This window comes from Amphichorda felina, assembly GCF_050947745.1.
Source record: "Amphichorda felina strain 45539 chromosome Unknown scaffold_8, whole genome shotgun sequence".
In the NCBI taxonomy this organism is placed as follows: Eukaryota; Fungi; Ascomycota; class Sordariomycetes; order Hypocreales; family Bionectriaceae; genus Amphichorda; species Amphichorda felina.
Window position 1 is genome coordinate 952,001 of NW_028145042.1, and position 18,341 is coordinate 970,341.

At 52.5% G+C, this 18,341-nt stretch overlaps 4 protein-coding genes across 4 annotated transcripts; 2 read left to right on the forward strand and 2 right to left on the reverse strand.

Annotated features, from left to right (window-relative positions):
- Positions 1-3,132: 3,132 nt before the first annotated feature.
- ACO1O0_007977 (26S proteasome subunit RPN7-domain-containing protein) lies at positions 3,133-4,776 on the forward strand (the record flags this gene model as incomplete). The annotated part of the gene is made up of 5 exons (XM_083197343.1): positions 3,133-3,205; positions 3,311-3,355; positions 3,419-3,699; positions 3,751-4,512; positions 4,567-4,776. 5 exons carry the CDS (start codon positions 3,133-3,135, stop codon positions 4,774-4,776), a joined length of 1,371 nt encoding a protein of 456 aa, XP_083046811.1.
- A 416-nt stretch (positions 4,777-5,192) lies between these two features.
- Positions 5,193-6,561, reverse strand: ACO1O0_007978 (mRNA splicing protein PRP18; the record flags this gene model as incomplete). Its single annotated transcript, XM_083197344.1, has 3 exons — positions 5,193-5,516; positions 5,572-6,308; positions 6,525-6,561. 3 exons carry the CDS (start codon positions 6,559-6,561, stop codon positions 5,193-5,195), a joined length of 1,098 nt encoding a protein of 365 aa, XP_083046812.1.
- A 1,018-nt stretch (positions 6,562-7,579) lies between these two features.
- On the reverse strand, positions 7,580-7,961 carry ACO1O0_007979 (uncharacterized protein; the record flags this gene model as incomplete). Its single annotated transcript, XM_083197345.1, has 4 exons — positions 7,580-7,633; positions 7,685-7,800; positions 7,858-7,893; positions 7,949-7,961. The coding sequence occupies 4 exons, from the start codon at positions 7,959-7,961 to the stop codon at positions 7,580-7,582; spliced, it is 219 nt and encodes a 72-aa protein (XP_083046813.1).
- A 1,149-nt stretch (positions 7,962-9,110) lies between these two features.
- PRP8 (U4/U6-U5 snRNP complex subunit PRP8) lies at positions 9,111-16,226 on the forward strand (the record flags this gene model as incomplete). Its single annotated transcript, XM_083197346.1, has 1 exon — positions 9,111-16,226. The coding sequence occupies one exon, from the start codon at positions 9,111-9,113 to the stop codon at positions 16,224-16,226; it is 7,116 nt and encodes a 2,371-aa protein (XP_083046814.1).
- Positions 16,227-18,341: the final 2,115 nt, after the last annotated feature.

The window sequence follows — 18,341 nt, forward strand, 5'->3', positions numbered from 1 at the left end:
AGCAAAGTTCCTCGCTTGCCCGGCACCCGTCCCTGCCCCCCCCCCCCCCCCAGCGCACTAGCAGCCTCCAGCACCAACCCACCAGCACACCGGCAAGGACACCAGCGCACCCGCGCTGGCAACAGAGTTTGGGGCCGAAGGGCGAGGGCCCAGCTCCTCGCGACTGGTCCACTAAAACAAGACCCGCCGAGTCCTGGCGATGGGGGCCTTTGACCGATTGGATTGAAGATTTTTGTTTTTCTGTCAACGGCGACTGCTAATAACCAAGTAAGACCCAATAGGTACCGTATGTGTGATGGATGTAATAAGCCCTAGGCAAGTACGAGGACTCATAGCGGCGAAAAAATACATGTACCTAACTTAGATGGCTTATCTGAAAAATTGGGACTCTTTCACCAGGCGATGACGAAGCTGACTCCCTACTCGTACCACTACCTAACCTACCTACCTTAAGCTCTCCCTAGTCGCACCAGTTCGATCACAACCTTTAGACTCTCAGGTACCAGGGGCCAGTTAGCCAGAAGGACATTAGTACTAGCCAACTGACGGCATGGCGGCAGGCTCCGATCTAGCATGTCGCCCACGTCGCCCACGCCGCCAACGGCACCCTTTGGCCCTCTTCGTGGCAGTGGAGCAGCGCTTACATAGTAGAGGTGTCGCTCGTCGCTTGTACTAATAATTTTTCTAGAGTGGCGACGGACGAAGTACACGCACACGGAATGGCTGGCTCATCAGCGATTTTCAGGTGACGGTGAGTGGACGGCCCGTCGTCAAAAGAGGGCCGACAGATGGCCGGTGACCGGTTGTTGCACCTGTCAGCACCAGCAGGGCGCGGAAATCGGCCCTCCACTGCAATGGACATGCAGCCTGCTCCGTACAAAAGGCCCCTAAAATCTCCCGCCGATTGTGGAGAGGCCGTGGAGGGCGCGCCCGCCTCAAGACCGGGATCTGTGGCCCGTGGATGGAATCCTGGATGCGGCATCGGCCAGCCAAGCCAGCCCGTCCAACGCCATCCATCATCCCGCATGGCAAACCAGATGGAGGCTCACGCGTCTTCCACCATGTCTCGGCTGGCTAGGCGTCAAAACTTCATTCATATCCATGCAAAGAATATAAGGGTATGATTGAATCACTGACACTAGGGCCCCAGGCTTGAAACGATGAGATCCGTCGTGGACACTGTATTGATCTTGATCCATGTTCCCCAGACGAGGACGCTAGCCACCCCTTTCCACATCCAATCATTGCTGCGTCATCTGAATACGATCTCCAAGGCAAACTGGTATTAAAGGAGTCGCTTAGAGAATTAAAGCATCTACGTACATAGCAGTACGTACCTATATACTCACCGAGTTGAGGAGTTATCCAGACCGAGACTATCCGTACTCATCCCTAGTATCACTTGATTAGCAGCCCGTGAGCTCAACCGCTACGCGGCGTCGCGCATCCCGCCTCAACCGCGTCTCACGATGATATCATCAGGCAAGCAAGGTAACAAGCACTCGTTAATATTGAGAGGCCGCCCGCGTTGCGGTAAACGTTGCCGGGGTCTCGGACGCTATCTGGTAAGACCGAGGGACGAGATGCAGCCGACCTAATTCCACCCATTGCGAGAGCCTAAAATCCGGCCGTGGTTGCAGTGTTGCAGATTCGTACAAATGCTAGTGCGCTTTGTTGATCCCGTCAGGCGTTCTGCCAGTCCCCGCTTGCCGGATATCCGATCAGGAACGGTTAGACGCTTGGAGTGGGTGATTTGAACCTACAGCAAACGCCCCTGGTTGGTTCCAGCCTCAAACCCCAATGCTTCGCAATTACTAACCCCCGATGGACTGGACCAGATTTGTTGCTTACGTCGTACTGTACGGATACTAGTCGTAGTAATACACGATCGTAGTAATATTAGTATCTTTGTGTGTACGAGTACGAGTACCTCTAATTCTCCAACAGCTGTGGGCCACAATTACTTTTGCTGGTGTAAATACTCGTAGTTGTACTATGTACTATGTGTTAACGCGTCGTTCATGAACGAGCCTTGCCCCGCTAGAACCTACTACTAACAGTAGTACCTACCTATGCGCCTAGCCCTACGGTCCAAAGGTCCAAACAGTTAGAGTTTGTGCGGATGGAGTGGATGATGGCGAACAACGTGGGCACTGGAATTATTGCTTGTCCAATGAAGATTAAAGAGGAATAAGGTAGTACTAGGAGCGTGGGTGCGACATTAGACCTACCTAGATGTTAATGCAAGCCTAGACTATGCGTAATAACGCGTATGTTGCTCATACGATGTTTGTCTATCCACCATACGCAGACACAGTGGCGTTTTATGATAACGATCATCATGGTCTTGCTGTAATAGTAGTACCTATTTATCCAAGTACCCTTACAGAGTACAGAGTACTCCATACCATGTGCGCCGTGGGTAGTGTCTACTTATAGAACCTAGCCGACGGCCATAGATCAAACGTGCCTGCGAAAAAGTGAGGCGTTACGAAGCACAAGTATGAACTAACAGACCGGTGGACAGGCACCACAGAGTACAGCACCCCAGCGACTCATGGAAGTCACTTGTGCACAGGTTTCTTGCTCAAGTTCCTGTTCATCGGCCACGGCGGCATAATATCAATACCTTCCAGCTTCCGAGTTCACTGGATGCCAATAGGTGGTCCGCAGACTCCGCACCTTGCCTCAAATGCACTCTGACCACATTGCGTTTACTCCTCCTTTCTGTCCAACGCCGTGCCATTGCCAGTGCCACCCCTCGCCATCCTCAATCCCGAAACCCGTCCCTCAACGACGCGCACTGTATTTAGTATGTACGTATCCGTACTCTGCACACTGTTACCAGCCTGGAACGCAGCCGTTTTTAGTCTATTCCCGCCTACCGTATTCGTAAGCTTTGCCTTTCCGTGCTTAAGTGGCCCGCCTAGAATGTCCACCGTTTGGTTAACCCCACCTAAACAGTGGCCAAGTATTACAAGCATCTCAGGTACCTGGGGTTACTGAGCGCATCATTCGTTAGCCCTGCTTCTGGTGACGAAGCTCAACCCAACCTGAGCTATCGCCAGCAGAGCTTCACCAGCAACGGCTTTGGCAACGACACCTTGCCGCGCCCCTTGCCGCGCTCCCATTATGGCGCCTCCAGCAGCTGATCTACTGGCTTTCTTCAGCCAGATGAAAGCTGAGGACGGCATCATCGTCGAAGGTTGTCATCTCCTCTTGCCTTGCTTACCCCTCCCCCTCACCTTGGTGACCCTTCGATCATGACAGCACCCCTCGGGCATCATGTGCTGACATTCTCTGCGCCTAGGCCTTCCCAAGCTTGATCTCGATCTCTACATTCAGAACTATGAAGGTGCGCAGCTTTGGACCCCTCCCAATCCGGACTCTCCCGCTAACGCCGTCCCTCATTTTCTAGGCCGCACCCGTTACGATCGTCTAATCCACATCGGCAAATGCTGCGTGCCACTCTGCATCGAGGCCCTCAAAGAAGCCGTACATGAAGCCAAGCGCGGCGATGACGTGTGGAGATACAAGGAGGCCTGGCAATGCATCAGGCTAGCTGCCCCCGCCGAAGAGGAGTCCAAGCTCGACGAGGAGTGGGTGAAGAATAAAGAGGATGCAAACAAGAAGGAAACAGCTCGTCTCGAAGCTGAACTGAAGGGATATAAGAACAATCTGATTAAGGAGAGCATAAGAGTATGTCGCTGCCTTGATGATGCGCACGCGGACCTCTACTAACGGGAGTAGATGGGTCATGAGGATCTCGGGCATCACCTCGAAGAAACCGGCCAACTTAAGGAGGCTGCGGAAGCTTATGGTCGGATGCGCCACGATGTCAGCACGACAAAACATATCATGGATTGTGCTCAGCGCCTTATTAGCGTTGCCCTTCAGAGACGGGACTGGACGTCCGTCATGACCAATGTCGGCAAAATTTGCAGCATTCAAGGCGTCGAAGACGACAGGGGGATGCAGCCATACGTGAAGATTGTCACTGGTATTGGCATGATGGGTCTCGGCAAGTTCTATGAGGCAGCTCAAAGCTTTCTCAACGCCGACTCTACCACGCCCGCCGATACCTTCAACGACATTGCCACCCCTAACGACGTAGCCATTTACGGTGGCCTGCTCGCCCTCGCAACAATGGACCGGAACGCCCTTCAGAGCCGCGTGCTGGACAACTCGGTGTTCAGAGCCTTCCTCGAGCATGAGCCACACATTCGCAAAGCTATTTCCCATTTTGTTAATGGTCGTTACTCGAGTTGTCTGTCAATCCTGGACGCCTATAGAGCCGACTACCTACTTGACATCTATCTCCAGAAGCATGTCTGGAACATTTTCGGACGCATTCGAAGGAAATGCATTGTACAGTACTTTGTTCCCTTCTCCTGCGTTACACTAGAGACCCTAGATACAGTGTTTGCGAGCGAGGGCCAGTCCATCGAACCTGAGCTTGTTAGCATGATCCGCGATGGGTCTCTCAATGCCAAGATTGATTCTAAGGCCAAGGTAGGTACTTCCTTTTTTTTCTATCAGATGCCAGCGCTGACATGTCCCCCCTAGCTACTGGTTGCCGTACGCCCCGATCCTCGTCTACAGATGCAGCAGACCGCCCTTAGTGTTGCGCAAAAGTACGAGGAAGATGCCATGGAAAGGCTTCGCCGCATCAATATCGTCGCTGCCGGTCTAGAAGTCACAAATCCTAAGAAGCAGCCTGGCTTGGACGATGCCTGGTTTGACCATGAAGATCTCCCCAGCGCCGCTGCGGCCTAGATGGTCCCGTCACAAGGCGGTAGGCAATGTGGTCGAAGTTTTAGCTTTTAATGGCGGAGGCCGCTTTTAGGGGAGACCTGCATGTTATGCGCAGCTTCACGGGCACCAAGTGAGAAAAGGGTCTTTGGCTTTGGTGTTGGGGAACTGGCTACTAGTATTTTGGCGTTGCGCGGCATTATCAGGAAAGGCGTACAAGGGATACCGGCTCCAAAAATGAGGAGTAACTAACAGCATTAGGAGCTATCCGCAATTGAGCAATTGAGCTTCATTTATTGAATGTGTATGACAAGTCGATGTTGCACATGAGCACGTATTAAGGTTTCCCATGGCATTAAGCATTGAAGTGTCTCTAGCATCCATCTCTAGGGGTATCAAAATCGTTATATGAAAAACAGAGGCACAAGAACGGCAATGCGCTACCCCATTAGCTGCCTCACATCCGTTGGCGGCCATCGCACCTGGGCAAAGGTGAGGCAGCGCTTTATACTTTGGAGGAACTTGCGCGTAACCTCGTCGCCCATGACATGGCCCTTCTCGCCGTTGTGGAGCTTCTCACGAGCGCTTCGTTCGTGGATACCCACCATGGTGACTCCGATGGGCCACGCTGCCTTTCCGATACTGAGGCGCAGGTAGCCGTCGTTGGCGTCGACGTACCGCCGCTCCTGGAGCGCTTTGACGATCTCGATGATAGGCTCTAACAGGGAGTCTTCGAGATCGTCCTTTTCGAACTTGCGATAAAGCTGAAAATTGAAAAGGTCAGCAATGCCAGCGGTGAGGGTTTCCCAGCGGACTTACAGGCTTCAGGTTCTCCCGTGTTTGGACCATAGCGTTATAGGCATTTCTGCTCGCGGCCGTGTCCTGCTTCTCTGCCTCCATTGCTTGTTGGTACGCCGTAAGCACCATTGTGAAGTAGCTCGCCAGTTGGCGGTACAGCCACTTCCTCCCCTCCTTGGTCTTTGGCATGGTTCCCTCGACCTTCATGTCCTTCTCATCAACCGGCTCCAGAGTCGTCGGTATGGGACCATCAGTCACCACGGTCGTCAGCTTCCGATACCGCCGCACCCGCGCAGCATGCCCTTCACCAAACAGAACCACAGGCTGCCCTATCTCCCGCAGCTTCACCACGAGCTCCTCCTCCGGGATATCCTCCGCACCCTCTCCATCCTCGTTCGCCTCCTCGCTTGCCCCCCTGACCTTCTCAGGCAGGCCCAGACGCCGTCTCCGCGCCTGTTCCTCTTCCCATTCTTGATCTTCCCGCCGCCGGCGCGACTCCTCCGCCAACTTGCGTCGTTTTTCCTCCCGCGCCTCCTTCTCGGCCGCGGCCTCCTCCTCTCGCTTGCGTTTCGCTGCGACCTTGGCCTGGCGCTCCTCTTCGAGTGCCTTTTGCTCCTCCAGGTAGGCGGCCCTCCGTTCGGCCTCGACGTCGGCGCGTTTCATATACTTCTTGCTGGCGTTGTCGCTATCGCTAGGCTTCTTGGACTTGCCCAGCTCCTTGCTCATCAAGGCGGCGAAATCCATGGAAGCGGTCGGGTCTTGGTAATATCCGTTCAGGTAGGGGGTAAAGATATTCCTTGTGATTTATCAGGATTGAAAAGAAAATCAGCGTAAATACAGAACTTTGTTGCCGTCTAGTACGGAAGTTGGTGATGTTCAAGGTTCGAAGTTGAAGCTGGCGCGTTATCGATTGCGGGTATAATGCGGAAAATCTCATGACGCGCCCAAAGGCGTCACTCCCAGTGAGTACGTACCGGGGAACTTGAGCGCAACATGCAATCGAGCCTCCATCTTGAGACTACTATATGAAAACGAGGCATTCTTACAAATAGGTACTAATCACCATGTCGTCCCCAAGATCTTCGCCTGGGACTGGGGACGATCGACCGACCCCTTTCCTGCTGCGTCTCTTCCACCGTAGGGGAGCCTTCCACAGGTGAGGCTCACCAATAGTATAGTTACCCCAACAGACCGCGGCACGCTGACAATATATTGACCAAGCTAGACTGGATGAGTTCGCATCGCCGTCTATCCCGCAACACATCCCCGTGTACGCAGGAATGGATTGTACTCTCGGTGAGCTCGCGCTAGAGCTCGCAGGTTCGGACCCTTCAGCACTACCTACTCCAGCCGTTGGTACGCGGCTTGCATTTCAGCTTGTATTCCCAGACCTGCGCAACAGTAGCCTGACAGGACGTCCAAGTCCCCGTTTTGCTGTCAAGGACCTTGGGAGTGTGGTGATCGGGGCGGGGGGTCCCGGCGCGGAGCTGGGCGATGCAGATGAGGCTGCAGAGCGAAGGGAAAGCGCAAAGACACTAGGTGACGCCAAGTTTGTCGTCGGCGACTATATATCGTGCGCGGTACTTCCGCCGCTTCTTGATGGCTCGGTCTCCCCGGCGTCTACTGCTAAAAGAGAACCGATGCCAGGCGCGAGAGATGGTCGTGGGGGGCGCCGAAGCGATTATCCGTCGAGGGATGGGGGTTTCGGACGTGGCGGAGGTCGCGCTGGAAGGCAAGTCTGGGGAGATGGAAATGCGGAAAGGATACCACGGGGTGAATGGCGGCGAGGCGAGAGGTTGCCTGACGGACAGAGGTCCCGAGGCCGACCTAGATGGTGAGGCTGGGCAGATGACCACCGGCTGGACATGTATGACAAACCCGTTTTGGTTCCGTCTTTCCCTTCGTCCAGCATCACACTGTCCTCGTCTCACGGCTGTAAAGCAATCACTCTTGTGACAAAGGGACCTTGTATTCCATGCAGACCGCCGCCATATGTACATATTCCGATCCCCGGCCGTCGATGTCGCCTCTATTTCTCCCAAGCCGTATCGCCCTTCCGCTTCGCCTTTAAATCCCACAGACCCTGAGTTGGTTAGCCGAGCAGACCCAGATGCGACTGGTCCCCTATACTTACGTCGGTCTGGTATGCGATATATCCCATGATGGCAGGGATAACAGCCACGTACATGAAGGTGATGCGCGCAGTCCGGGGAGTGAAGCGGAAGTAGTGGTGTCGGGTCTTCTGCATAGCTGTGCGAGAGCGTTAGGGGCACCGTCAGGTCGTCTTCGTCTGGGGAGATCACGAACCCGCGAACTTCTGGTAGGCCGGATCCGGCCGGAACTCTGTGCGACGATAGTCAGCGTTATCCCCGTCAATATAGCACTCTCGCAGACTTACTGAGCTCAGCCATCTTGAATGAGTGGCTGCCGAGGTCTTCAAGGCGATTTGTGAAGCCAATTGGTCGTGCGATTGCGAGGAGAGGGAGATGGTCCTGGACAGTCGGAAGTTGAAGTTGACGCTTACATAATAGAGTTTTCGTCGCACTGCCATTGGTCATCACCTCTTCCAGCTTCCAACTCACCGACGGGTAAGCGGTTAGAAATAAAGCGACACCAGAAAACTACCCGTACAGACACAGTATAATACCTACATGTATCCGTATAAGGAGATAGAATATAAACATGATACAATGGTCACCGATTGTATACATGCTTATACAAGTATATTTGTACATCACAAAATACACGCGAATATATACATGAATATGCATCTAAATATGTATGTGATGATATTGTCTCAATTTCTTTTTAGCCGACCGTTTGACCAGCTACCCCAGACCTTCGCAGCTTGATAACTAGGTACTAATGAGCACCTGAGCTAGTATATAGATTTGAAATTATCTAAGATGGAAGTAGGGAAATTAAATTCCGAAATTGGCTTCTATATTACATATGGTTTAGCTTGTTGCTGCAATTGACAACATTTTCTCACAATTAGGTGTTGTGACACAAATGCACTTGCATCAGCCTAGTGTCTTGAGAGTTGACTTCGTATTGTTTAGGTAGTACCTCAGAACATGCAATTTTAGCAAATAGTAGTTTAATAGAATAATGACGAACATTTCCATAATCTCAGGTTCCTAGTAATGCGTTTTATTTAAACTTAAACATACACTCCGTGTTAGTGCACGCACCATCGACCAGCACAATACCTTGGTAGACTCACGGTGGCAATGAAACGAATCACGTGATGCACTAGTCCCTTTTTTGGTTGGCTCTCCCTGCATCATCTACCAGAAAATTGTCGTGACGCGGAAGAAGGTGACGAGCTACCGCAACCAGAATTTCTGCACCACCATCTCCTCGGGTCGTCGCAGCACGTGTTTGCGAGGCTGCCATATTAACCCATCTCTGGGACATTGCGACGGACCGTGCGGAAGCTATTCGACATCGCAGAACCGTGTTCTGGGCTGACAGCGCGTCCGAACTGGCGCGCGACGGCGTTGAGCCCGCCATCAGCATCTTCACGACATCGAATCTGAGCGCGCCGTGAAGCCAGAATGGCGCAACCGCCACCTCCCCCGCCGCCCGGCTGGGGCGCTCCTCCACCTCCCCCCCCATCATCCTCATTGCCTCCGCCTCCCTCGACGCCGGCTCCTCCTGCACCACCACCGCCTGGCTACCGACCCCCGACCGATCCTCAAATCGCCAAGTTTGCGCAGAAAAAGAAGGAATGGCTTCGAAACCAGCGCAACCGATTTGGAGAGAAGCGCAAAGGTGGCTTCGTTCAGACACAGAAGGCTGACATGCCTCCTGAGCATCTGCGCAAGATCGTCAAAGATATCGGTGATGTGTCCCAGAAGAAGTACACCAACGACAAGAGGAGTTATCTGGGCGCGCTGAAGTTCATGCCTCATGCGGTCATGAAACTTCTGGAAAACATGCCCATGCCATGGGAGTCAGCACGAGAGGTCAAGGTGCTCTACCACGTCAACGGGTGCCTGACTCTTGTCAACGAGATTCCTCGCGTCATCGAACCGGTCTTCTTTGCCCAGTGGGCGATGATGTGGACATTTATGCGCAAAGAGAAATCCGATCGAAGACTCTTCAAGCGCATGCGCTTTCCCCCGTTCGACGACGAAGAACCCCCCCTATCATGGTCGGAGAACATAGAGGACGTTGAGCCTCTGGAACCTATTCAGATGGAGTTGAACGAGGAGGAAGACGAGGCGGTATATGAATGGTTCTACGACCATAGGCCCCTCTTGGATACGCCCCACGTCAACGGACCGAGTTACAAGTCATGGAATCTCACCTTACCTCAGATGGCCACTCTGTTCCGTCTCAGTCGGCCTTTGATTTCGGATGTCGTCGACCCGAATTACTTCTATCTCTTCGATCTCAAGAGCTTCCTGACAGCCAAGGCCCTCAATGTGGCTCTACCGGGTGGGCCGCGCTTTGAGCCTTTATATAAGGATATCAACCCCAACGACGAGGATTTCGGCGAGTTCAACGCTATTGATCGAATCATCTTCCGCAACCCGATCCGGACAGAGTTTAGGGTGGCGTTCCCATATCTATATAACTCCTTGCCGAGGAGTGTACATCTTACGTGGTACTCGTACCCGCAGGTTGTCTTCAACCGTGCGGATGATCCCGATCTCCCAACCTTTCACTTTGACCGCCGAATCAACCCGATTTCTTCTCGAACTGTGGCTTCGAAGAATGTCGACATCTCCAACGAGGATGAGTTGTTCGGGTCGGGTAGCAACGAGGAACCCGAAGATGAGGCCTTCCAGCTTCCGCCTGGAGTAGAGCCGTTTCTCGCCGACGAGGATCTGGAAAATGAAGATACATCCTCGGCGATCGAGCTCTGGTGGGCACCGTACCCATTCGACCGACGTTCAGGTCGTATGGTCCGGGCGCAGGATGTCGCATTGATAAAGCAGTGGTACCTAGAGCACCCACCTTCCGATCGGCCACCTGTCAAGGTCCGCGTGTCGTACCAGAAGTTATTGAAGAACTACGTTCTGAACGAGCTCCACAAGAAGAAGCCCAAGGCGCAGAACAACCAGAATCTTCTCAGGTCACTCAAGCAGACCAAGTTCTTCCAGCAAACCACGATAGACTGGGTTGAGGCTGGTCTGCAAGTATGCCGACAAGGTTTCAACATGCTCAACCTCCTCATTCACCGCAAAAACCTGACTTATCTTCACCTGGACTACAACTTTAACTTGAAGCCGGTCAAGACCCTCACAACCAAGGAGCGAAAGAAGTCGAGATTCGGAAACGCCTTTCACCTGATGCGTGAGATTCTAAGACTGACGAAGCTGATTGTCGATGCCCAGGTTCAGTACCGACTGGGCAACATCGACGCTTTCCAGCTTGCTGATGGCATTCTGTATGCCTTCAACCACGTTGGTCAGCTCACGGGCATGTACCGATACAAGTACAAGCTCATGCACCAGATCCGGACTTGCAAGGACTTGAAGCATCTGATCTATTATCGCTTCAACTCTGGTCCTGTAGGCAAAGGCCCGGGTTGTGGTTTCTGGGCGCCTGCATGGAGGGTTTGGCTATTTTTCATGAGAGGAATCATCCCTCTTCTTGAGAGATGGCTAGGAAATCTTCTCTCTCGTCAATTTGAGGGACGACACAGCAAGGGTGTAGCTAAAACCGTGACCAAGCAGCGTGTTGAGTCCCACTTCGACCTTGAACTTCGCGCTTCTGTCATGGCGGATCTCATGGACATGATGCCCGAGGGCATTAAGCAAAACAAGGTCAACACTGTGCTTCAGCATCTGTCCGAAGCATGGCGGTGCTGGAAGAGCAACATCCCCTGGAAAGTTCCCGGGTTGCCTGCCCCAATCGAGAACATCATCCTCCGTTATGTCAAGTCGAAGGCTGACTGGTGGATTTCCGTCGCTCACTACAACCGAGAGCGTATCCGTCGTGGTGCTACCGTGGATAAGACTGTTGCCAAGAAGAACGTCGGTCGGCTGACCCGTCTATGGCTGAAGGCTGAGCAGGAACGCCAGCATAATCACATGAAGGATGGACCCTATGTTTCATCAGAGGAAGCTGTGGCCATTTACACAACGACTGTTCACTGGCTGGAGTCGCGGAAGTTCTCACCGATTCCTTTCCCAAGCGTTTCATACAAGCATGATACAAAGATTCTCATTCTGGCTCTTGAGCGGCTAAGAGAGGCCTACTCTGTCAAGGGTCGTCTTAATCAGAGCCAGCGTGAGGAGCTGGCTCTGATTGAACAAGCTTACGATAGTCCTGGAACTACGCTTGAGCGAATCAAGCGGTTCTTGCTGACCCAGCGAGCTTTTAAGGAGGTCAACATCGACATGAATGACAATTACAGCACCATCAATCCTGTGTACGATATCGAGCCCATCGAGAAGATTAGCGACGCCTACTTAGACCAGTATCTATGGTACCAGGCTGACCAGAGGCATCTGTTCCCTGCGTGGATCAAGCCTTCAGACTCTGAAGTCCCGCCCCTCCTGGTTTACAAGTGGGCTCAGGGCATCAACAACCTGGATCGCGTGTGGGTCACTGAAGAGGGCGAGTGCAACGTTATGATTGAGACGGAGCTTTCCAAGGTCTACGAGAAGATCGAGTTGACGCTTCTCAACTCTCTTTTGAGACTGATCATGGACCACAATCTTGCCGACTACATCACCGCCAAGAATAACGTCCAGCTCACGTACAAGGACATGAACCATGTCAATAGCTATGGAATGATCCGTGGCTTGCAATTCTCTGCATTTGTGTTCCAGTTCTACGGTCTTGTCCTGGATCTCCTGTTGCTCGGCCCTCAACGTGCAAGCGAGATTGCTGGACCACCACAGAGCCCCAACGATTTCCTCCAATTCCGGGACCGCGAGACAGAAACCAGACATCCGATCCGCCTGTACACTCGCTACATTGACAAGATTTGGGTGTTCCTTCGTTTCACTGCAGAGGAGTCCAGGGACCTTATTCAGCGGTTCTTAACTGAACAACCAGACCCCAACTTCGAGAATGTTATTGGCTACAAGAGCAAGAAGTGCTGGCCGCGAGACTCTCGGATGCGACTGATGAGACATGATGTCAACCTTGGTCGTGCAGTGTTCTGGGACCTCAAGAACCGCCTCCCCCGATCAGTGACAACCATTGAGTGGGACGAAAGCTTCGTCAGTGTCTATAGTCGCGACAACCCAAACTTGCTCTTCTCCATGTGTGGGTTTGAGGTGCGGATCTTGCCCAAGATACGTAACCAGAATGAAGAGTTCTCGGTCAAGGACAGCGTTTGGTCTCTTGTCGACAATACCACTAAGGAGAGAACTGCACATGCCTTCCTGCAGGTCACTGAGGATGATATCCAAAAGTTCAACAATCGCATTCGGCAAATTCTCATGTCGTCGGGGTCCACCACGTTCACCAAGATTGCGAACAAGTGGAACACAGCGTTGATTGCTCTCTTCACATACTACCGTGAGGCCGCAGTATCGACTGTTGATCTGTTGGATACCATCGTCAAGTGTGAGACAAAGATTCAGACCCGAGTTAAGATAGGATTGAACTCGAAGATGCCGTCAAGATTCCCACCTGCTGTGTTTTACACCCCCAAGGAGCTTGGCGGCCTGGGAATGATTTCAGGCTCGCACATCTTGATCCCCGCTAGCGACAAGCGCTGGTCAAAGCAGACTGATACAGGCGTCACACACTACAGGGCTGGTATGACCCATGACGAGGAGACATTGATTCCAAACATCTTCCGCTATATTATCCCTTGGGAAGCCGAATTCATCGATTCCCAGCGTGTGTGGACTGAATACTCACAGAAACGCCTGGAAGCCAACCAGCAGAACCGACGTCTCACTCTGGAGGATCTTGAGGATAGCTGGGACCGTGGCCTTCCCCGAATTAACACGTTGTTCCAGAAGGATCGCAGCACCCTCAGCTTTGACAAGGGCTTCCGTGCTCGGGCAGAGTTCAAAATTTACCAGCTCATGAAGAATAATCCTTTCTGGTGGACCAGCCAAAGGCACGATGGCAAACTATGGAACCTTAACGCCTACCGCACCGATGTCATCCAGGCCCTGGGCAACGTCGAAACAATTCTGGAACACACGCTTTTTAAAGCAACAGGATTCCCATCTTGGGAAGGTCTCTTTTGGGAAAAGGCCAGCGGATTTGAGGAATCGATGAAATTCAAGAAGTTGACGAACGCTCAAAGGTCGGGTTTGAACCAAATTCCGAACCGTCGCTTCACTCTTTGGTGGTCGCCAACCATTAACAGAGCTAATGTCTACGTTGGTTTCCAAGTCCAGCTTGATTTGACTGGCATTTTCTTGCACGGCAAGATTCCGACATTAAAAATTTCCCTCATCCAGATCTTCCGAGCTCATTTATGGCAGAAGATTCATGAGTCGGTCGTCATGGATCTCTGCCAGGTCTTTGACCAAGAACTGGAGTCTCTGGGGATTGAGACGGTGCAGAAGGAGACTATCCACCCTCGAAAGTCGTACAAGATGAATAGTTCTTGCGCCGACATCTTGCTCTTCGCGAGCCACAAGTGGAATGTCACTCGGCCGTCTCTGCTGCACGACACCAAGGATGTGATTGAGCCTACAACTACCAACAAGTTCTGGCTCGACGTTCAACTGAGATACGGCGACTACGACTCGCACGACATCGAGCGCTACACTCGTGCGAAATATCTCGACTACACAACAGACAGCGCGAGCATTTATCCTTCGGCTACTGGTCTCATGATTGGCATTGACCTTGCCTACAACTTGTACTCGGCGTACGGCATGTACTTCCCTGGCCTCAAGCCTCTGATTCAGCAGGCCATGGCAAAGATCATGAAGGCCAATCCAGCGCTCTACGTCTTGCGTGAGCGTATCCGAAAGGGTCTGCAGCTTTACGCGTCCGAGAGCAATCAAGAGTTCCTAAACTCACAAAACTACTCGGAGCTCTTCAGCCAGCAGACGCAGCTGTTCATTGATGATACCAATGTTTATCGTGTCACCATCCATAAGACGTTCGAAGGCAATCTGACCACGAAGCCTATCAACGGTGCCATCTTCATTTTCAACCCCCGCACCGGCCAGCTGTTCCTGAAGATTATCCACACTAGCGTGTGGGCCGGACAAAAGCGTCTTGGTCAGTTGGCGAAATGGAAGACTGCCGAAGAAGTTGCTGCGCTGATCCGTTCACTGCCCGTGGAGGAACAGCCGAAGCAGCTTATTGTGACTCGGAAGGGATTGTTGGACCCCTTGGAAGTCCACTTGCTTGACTTCCCTAATATTACCATCAGGGCATCCGAGCTGCAGCTTCCGTTCCAGGCGGCTATGAAGGTTGAGAAGCTCGGAGACATGATTCTGCGTGCAACGGAGCCTCAGATGGTGCTATTCAACCTGTATGATGAATGGCTCAAGAGCATCTCTTCGTACACGGCCTTCTCTCGACTTGTTCTCATTCTGCGTGCGCTCCACGTCAATCCGGATAAGACGAAGCTGATTTTGCGCCCCGACAAAACAGTCATTACCCATGAACATCACATCTGGCCATCCTTGTCTGACGAGGACTGGATCAAGGTCGAGACGCAACTGCGTGATCTCATTCTCAACGACTACGGCAAGAAGAATAATGTCAACGTGTCCAGTCTGACGAGCAGCGAGGTCCGCGATATCATCCTGGGTATGGAGATTTCTGCGCCGTCGATGCAGAGACAACAGGCGGCCGAGATTGAGAAGCAGCAGCAAGAACAGCAGCAATTGACTGCTGTCACGACCAAGACACAGAACGTGCATGGCGAGGATATTATCGTCACAACTACCTCGCAGTTTGAGCAGCAGACCTTTGCCTCCAAGACAGAGTGGCGGACGAGGGCTATCGCAACATCGAACTTGCGGACTAGGGCGAAGAATATCTATGTGTCTTCGGTTGACAATGAGGTGGATGACATTACCTATGTCATGCCCAACAACATCCTTAAGAGGTTCATTACCATTGCCGATCTCCGAGTGCAGATCGCCGGTTACCTGTACGGCTCGTCTCCCCCCGACAATAAGGAGGTCAAGGAGGTCAAGTGCATTGTTATGATTCCTCAGATTGGTGGCCTTCGGAACGTGCAGCTACCCCAGCAGCTACCCCAGAGCGAGTTTCTGGAAGGTATGGAGCCGCTGGGCATCATTCACACAGTTTCGGGCAACGAGCTACCATACATGTCGGCGGCTGATGTGACGGAGCACGCACGGCTGCTCGATGCTCACAAGGAGTGGGACAAGACCAACACAGTCACGGTTTCCGTTGCTTTTACGCCTGGAAGCGTGTCCCTGTCGGCTTGGGGTCTCACGCCCCAGGGTTACGGATGGGGAGCTGAGAATAAGGACATCCAGAGCGACCAGCCTCAGGGCTTCACCACGACCATGGGCGAGAAGCGCAAGCTGCTCCTCAGCCCTCGATTCAAGGGCTTCTTCCTTGTCCCTGATGACGACAAGTGGAACTACAGCTTCATGGGCAGCGCTTTTGCGGGCATGGAGAAGAAGTCGGTACATGTCAAACTCGACACGCCGCAGCCGTTCTACAGTGACCAGCACAGACCTGTGCACTTCCACAGCTTCGCTGAGCTCGAGGACATTTGGGTTGACCGGCAAGACAATTTTGCATGAAGAGGGAAAAGGAATAGTGGCATGTACGATTCCGTGGGATGTGGGCCACGAGACTGGGGAGCGGGGGAGCTGGAAGCCAGGTCCGGGGGGTTTTTCCTTCATAATATGATCGGAGGCAGGCGTTTGTTTACATTTTGCGGGCGGAAATATGAGCTCTGTATTCATCACATGTCAAAAAGGAGAATATTGATGGTAGTACCACTGTACATGTGTACGGGCCGAGGAGGCCCTGAATTAGAATGAGAGAAAGCGATGCATTACATGTAACGGCTGCCACTTTCTGTGAAGATGCTATTATGTGCTGCGTGACTGTTGCAAGGAGGAGATTGGTGTCCAATGCTCGAGAATGGGAACGTCGCCGACAATGATGCAGCTGCTGGCGGAGGCCTGCGCTGGCCATGGCGTGCTGTGCTGTCAGAGAGATTGCGCCGGCCATGCGATAAAAAGGGACAGGAAGGATCTTTCATACAAGGCAGTGGTTGGTGTTCGAGAAGGTAGCTAGAAAGGGTACGGAGTACGAAGCAGATGCGGTCGAAATTGGGGTTATTAATGCGATTTAATGCGTTCATAGTTGTGAACAGGGATTGCAGGGATGTGGGTGGTGCAGGTAATATTGCACCGAGCAGAAGAGGCCAAGAGGGCGAGAACTCGTCATTAGGCAAATATCATTTCCAGCTTGATGAATTTGGGAATTGGGGATGTAAACATGTGCTTTGCCGGGTCACGATAATACAGAGCTTCTTTGGCCTGGGACAAGGGAGAGGAGTCGGCCGGTGACCGGTGTGAGGGTCGGTCTGCAGCGCTCATGCACAACATCCCGTCCGTCTGAGACATACATAAGTACGTGCTGGAGTGATAGTACCGAGTAGTATCCGGAAGTACCACTAATATGCGGTACTGCAAGCTGCAGAGCAGGGGACCGGCGGACCGCACAGACAACTTGTGTACAAGTAAAGTGTCACGTCCCAAGCCCAATCTTACAAACCTCCCGGGAAGCGGCTATATCGTATACATATTTTCGCGATATACATACTTCGTATGCATATTCTTATATATGTCTATGTGTATGATATGTGCATATTGTATGATGTCTGTGTTCCATTTGTATTTTTGTTTTAGTCTCATCATTTTTTTTGCTACTGCGAGTACGAGGACTAACCAGTTGCCCGGGTCAATCCCACGGAAGGATGGCCGATGATGAGCGTGGCGGGAGTATTCGCATGCAGCAGCTGAAAACGGTCCTGCATGCATGGGGATCCAGTCAGCACCTGGTCAGCTGGGGCGGAGCACGCATGGTACGGAGTACACAGGCCAGTCTTTGATCAAGATACGAGTATGAGGCACAGGAAAGATACGGACGCACTGGATTCTGTGAGATAGAGTCAAAGGAGAGGGCGATCGTTGGAAGGAACGGCCAGGCACAGGTCGTGATAGCCTTCCGTTTGGAACCTGGACTTGTGACCTAAGGCAGGAAGCTGCGTCCTTCCTGTTTCATAATGACTGTACGGCTTCCCTCAGCACGATCAAATTCCCTTTGGAGATTGGACATGGGAAACAACTCTCTCGAGTCTTCGCTTCGAGTCCGAATCGCGTCATCGAAAAATGACCTCTACTCTCTGCCATCCGTCGTCCTGGGTGTTTCGAGTCCTCGACCCAGCAATATGACGATGCGTGTCCGTACAAATCATGCGACCAGCGATAGAATTGCGCCCTGCATCTCCTCATGCGGCCCCCTCCCACCATCACATCGTTCTTTTGACAAACTCACTACGGAGTAGATCAGTGGCAAAATCTTCCCTGCGTCTTCCACCGGCACTTTCGACGAGTGAAGTCATCGTCATGCTCCGAGCTTCTCGGTCGAACGGCAACACGGTGCTAGCTGAACACAACGATGACTTGCTTGGCCAATTTTGTTCGGGCTGTGGCTCAATTCGTCCCGGGTCGCAGGGTCAGGGTTTGGCGGTTTTCGTGTTGGCATTTGCCAATTCATGCCATCTCACAACATCCTCTGCTGGACCACTGCGACGTTGCGAGGGACCTTCAACGCTTCAACGCTTCAAGCGGCCTTGGACGCGGAGCACCCCCAGCAGATCCACTAATGCCCCATGCCTACTC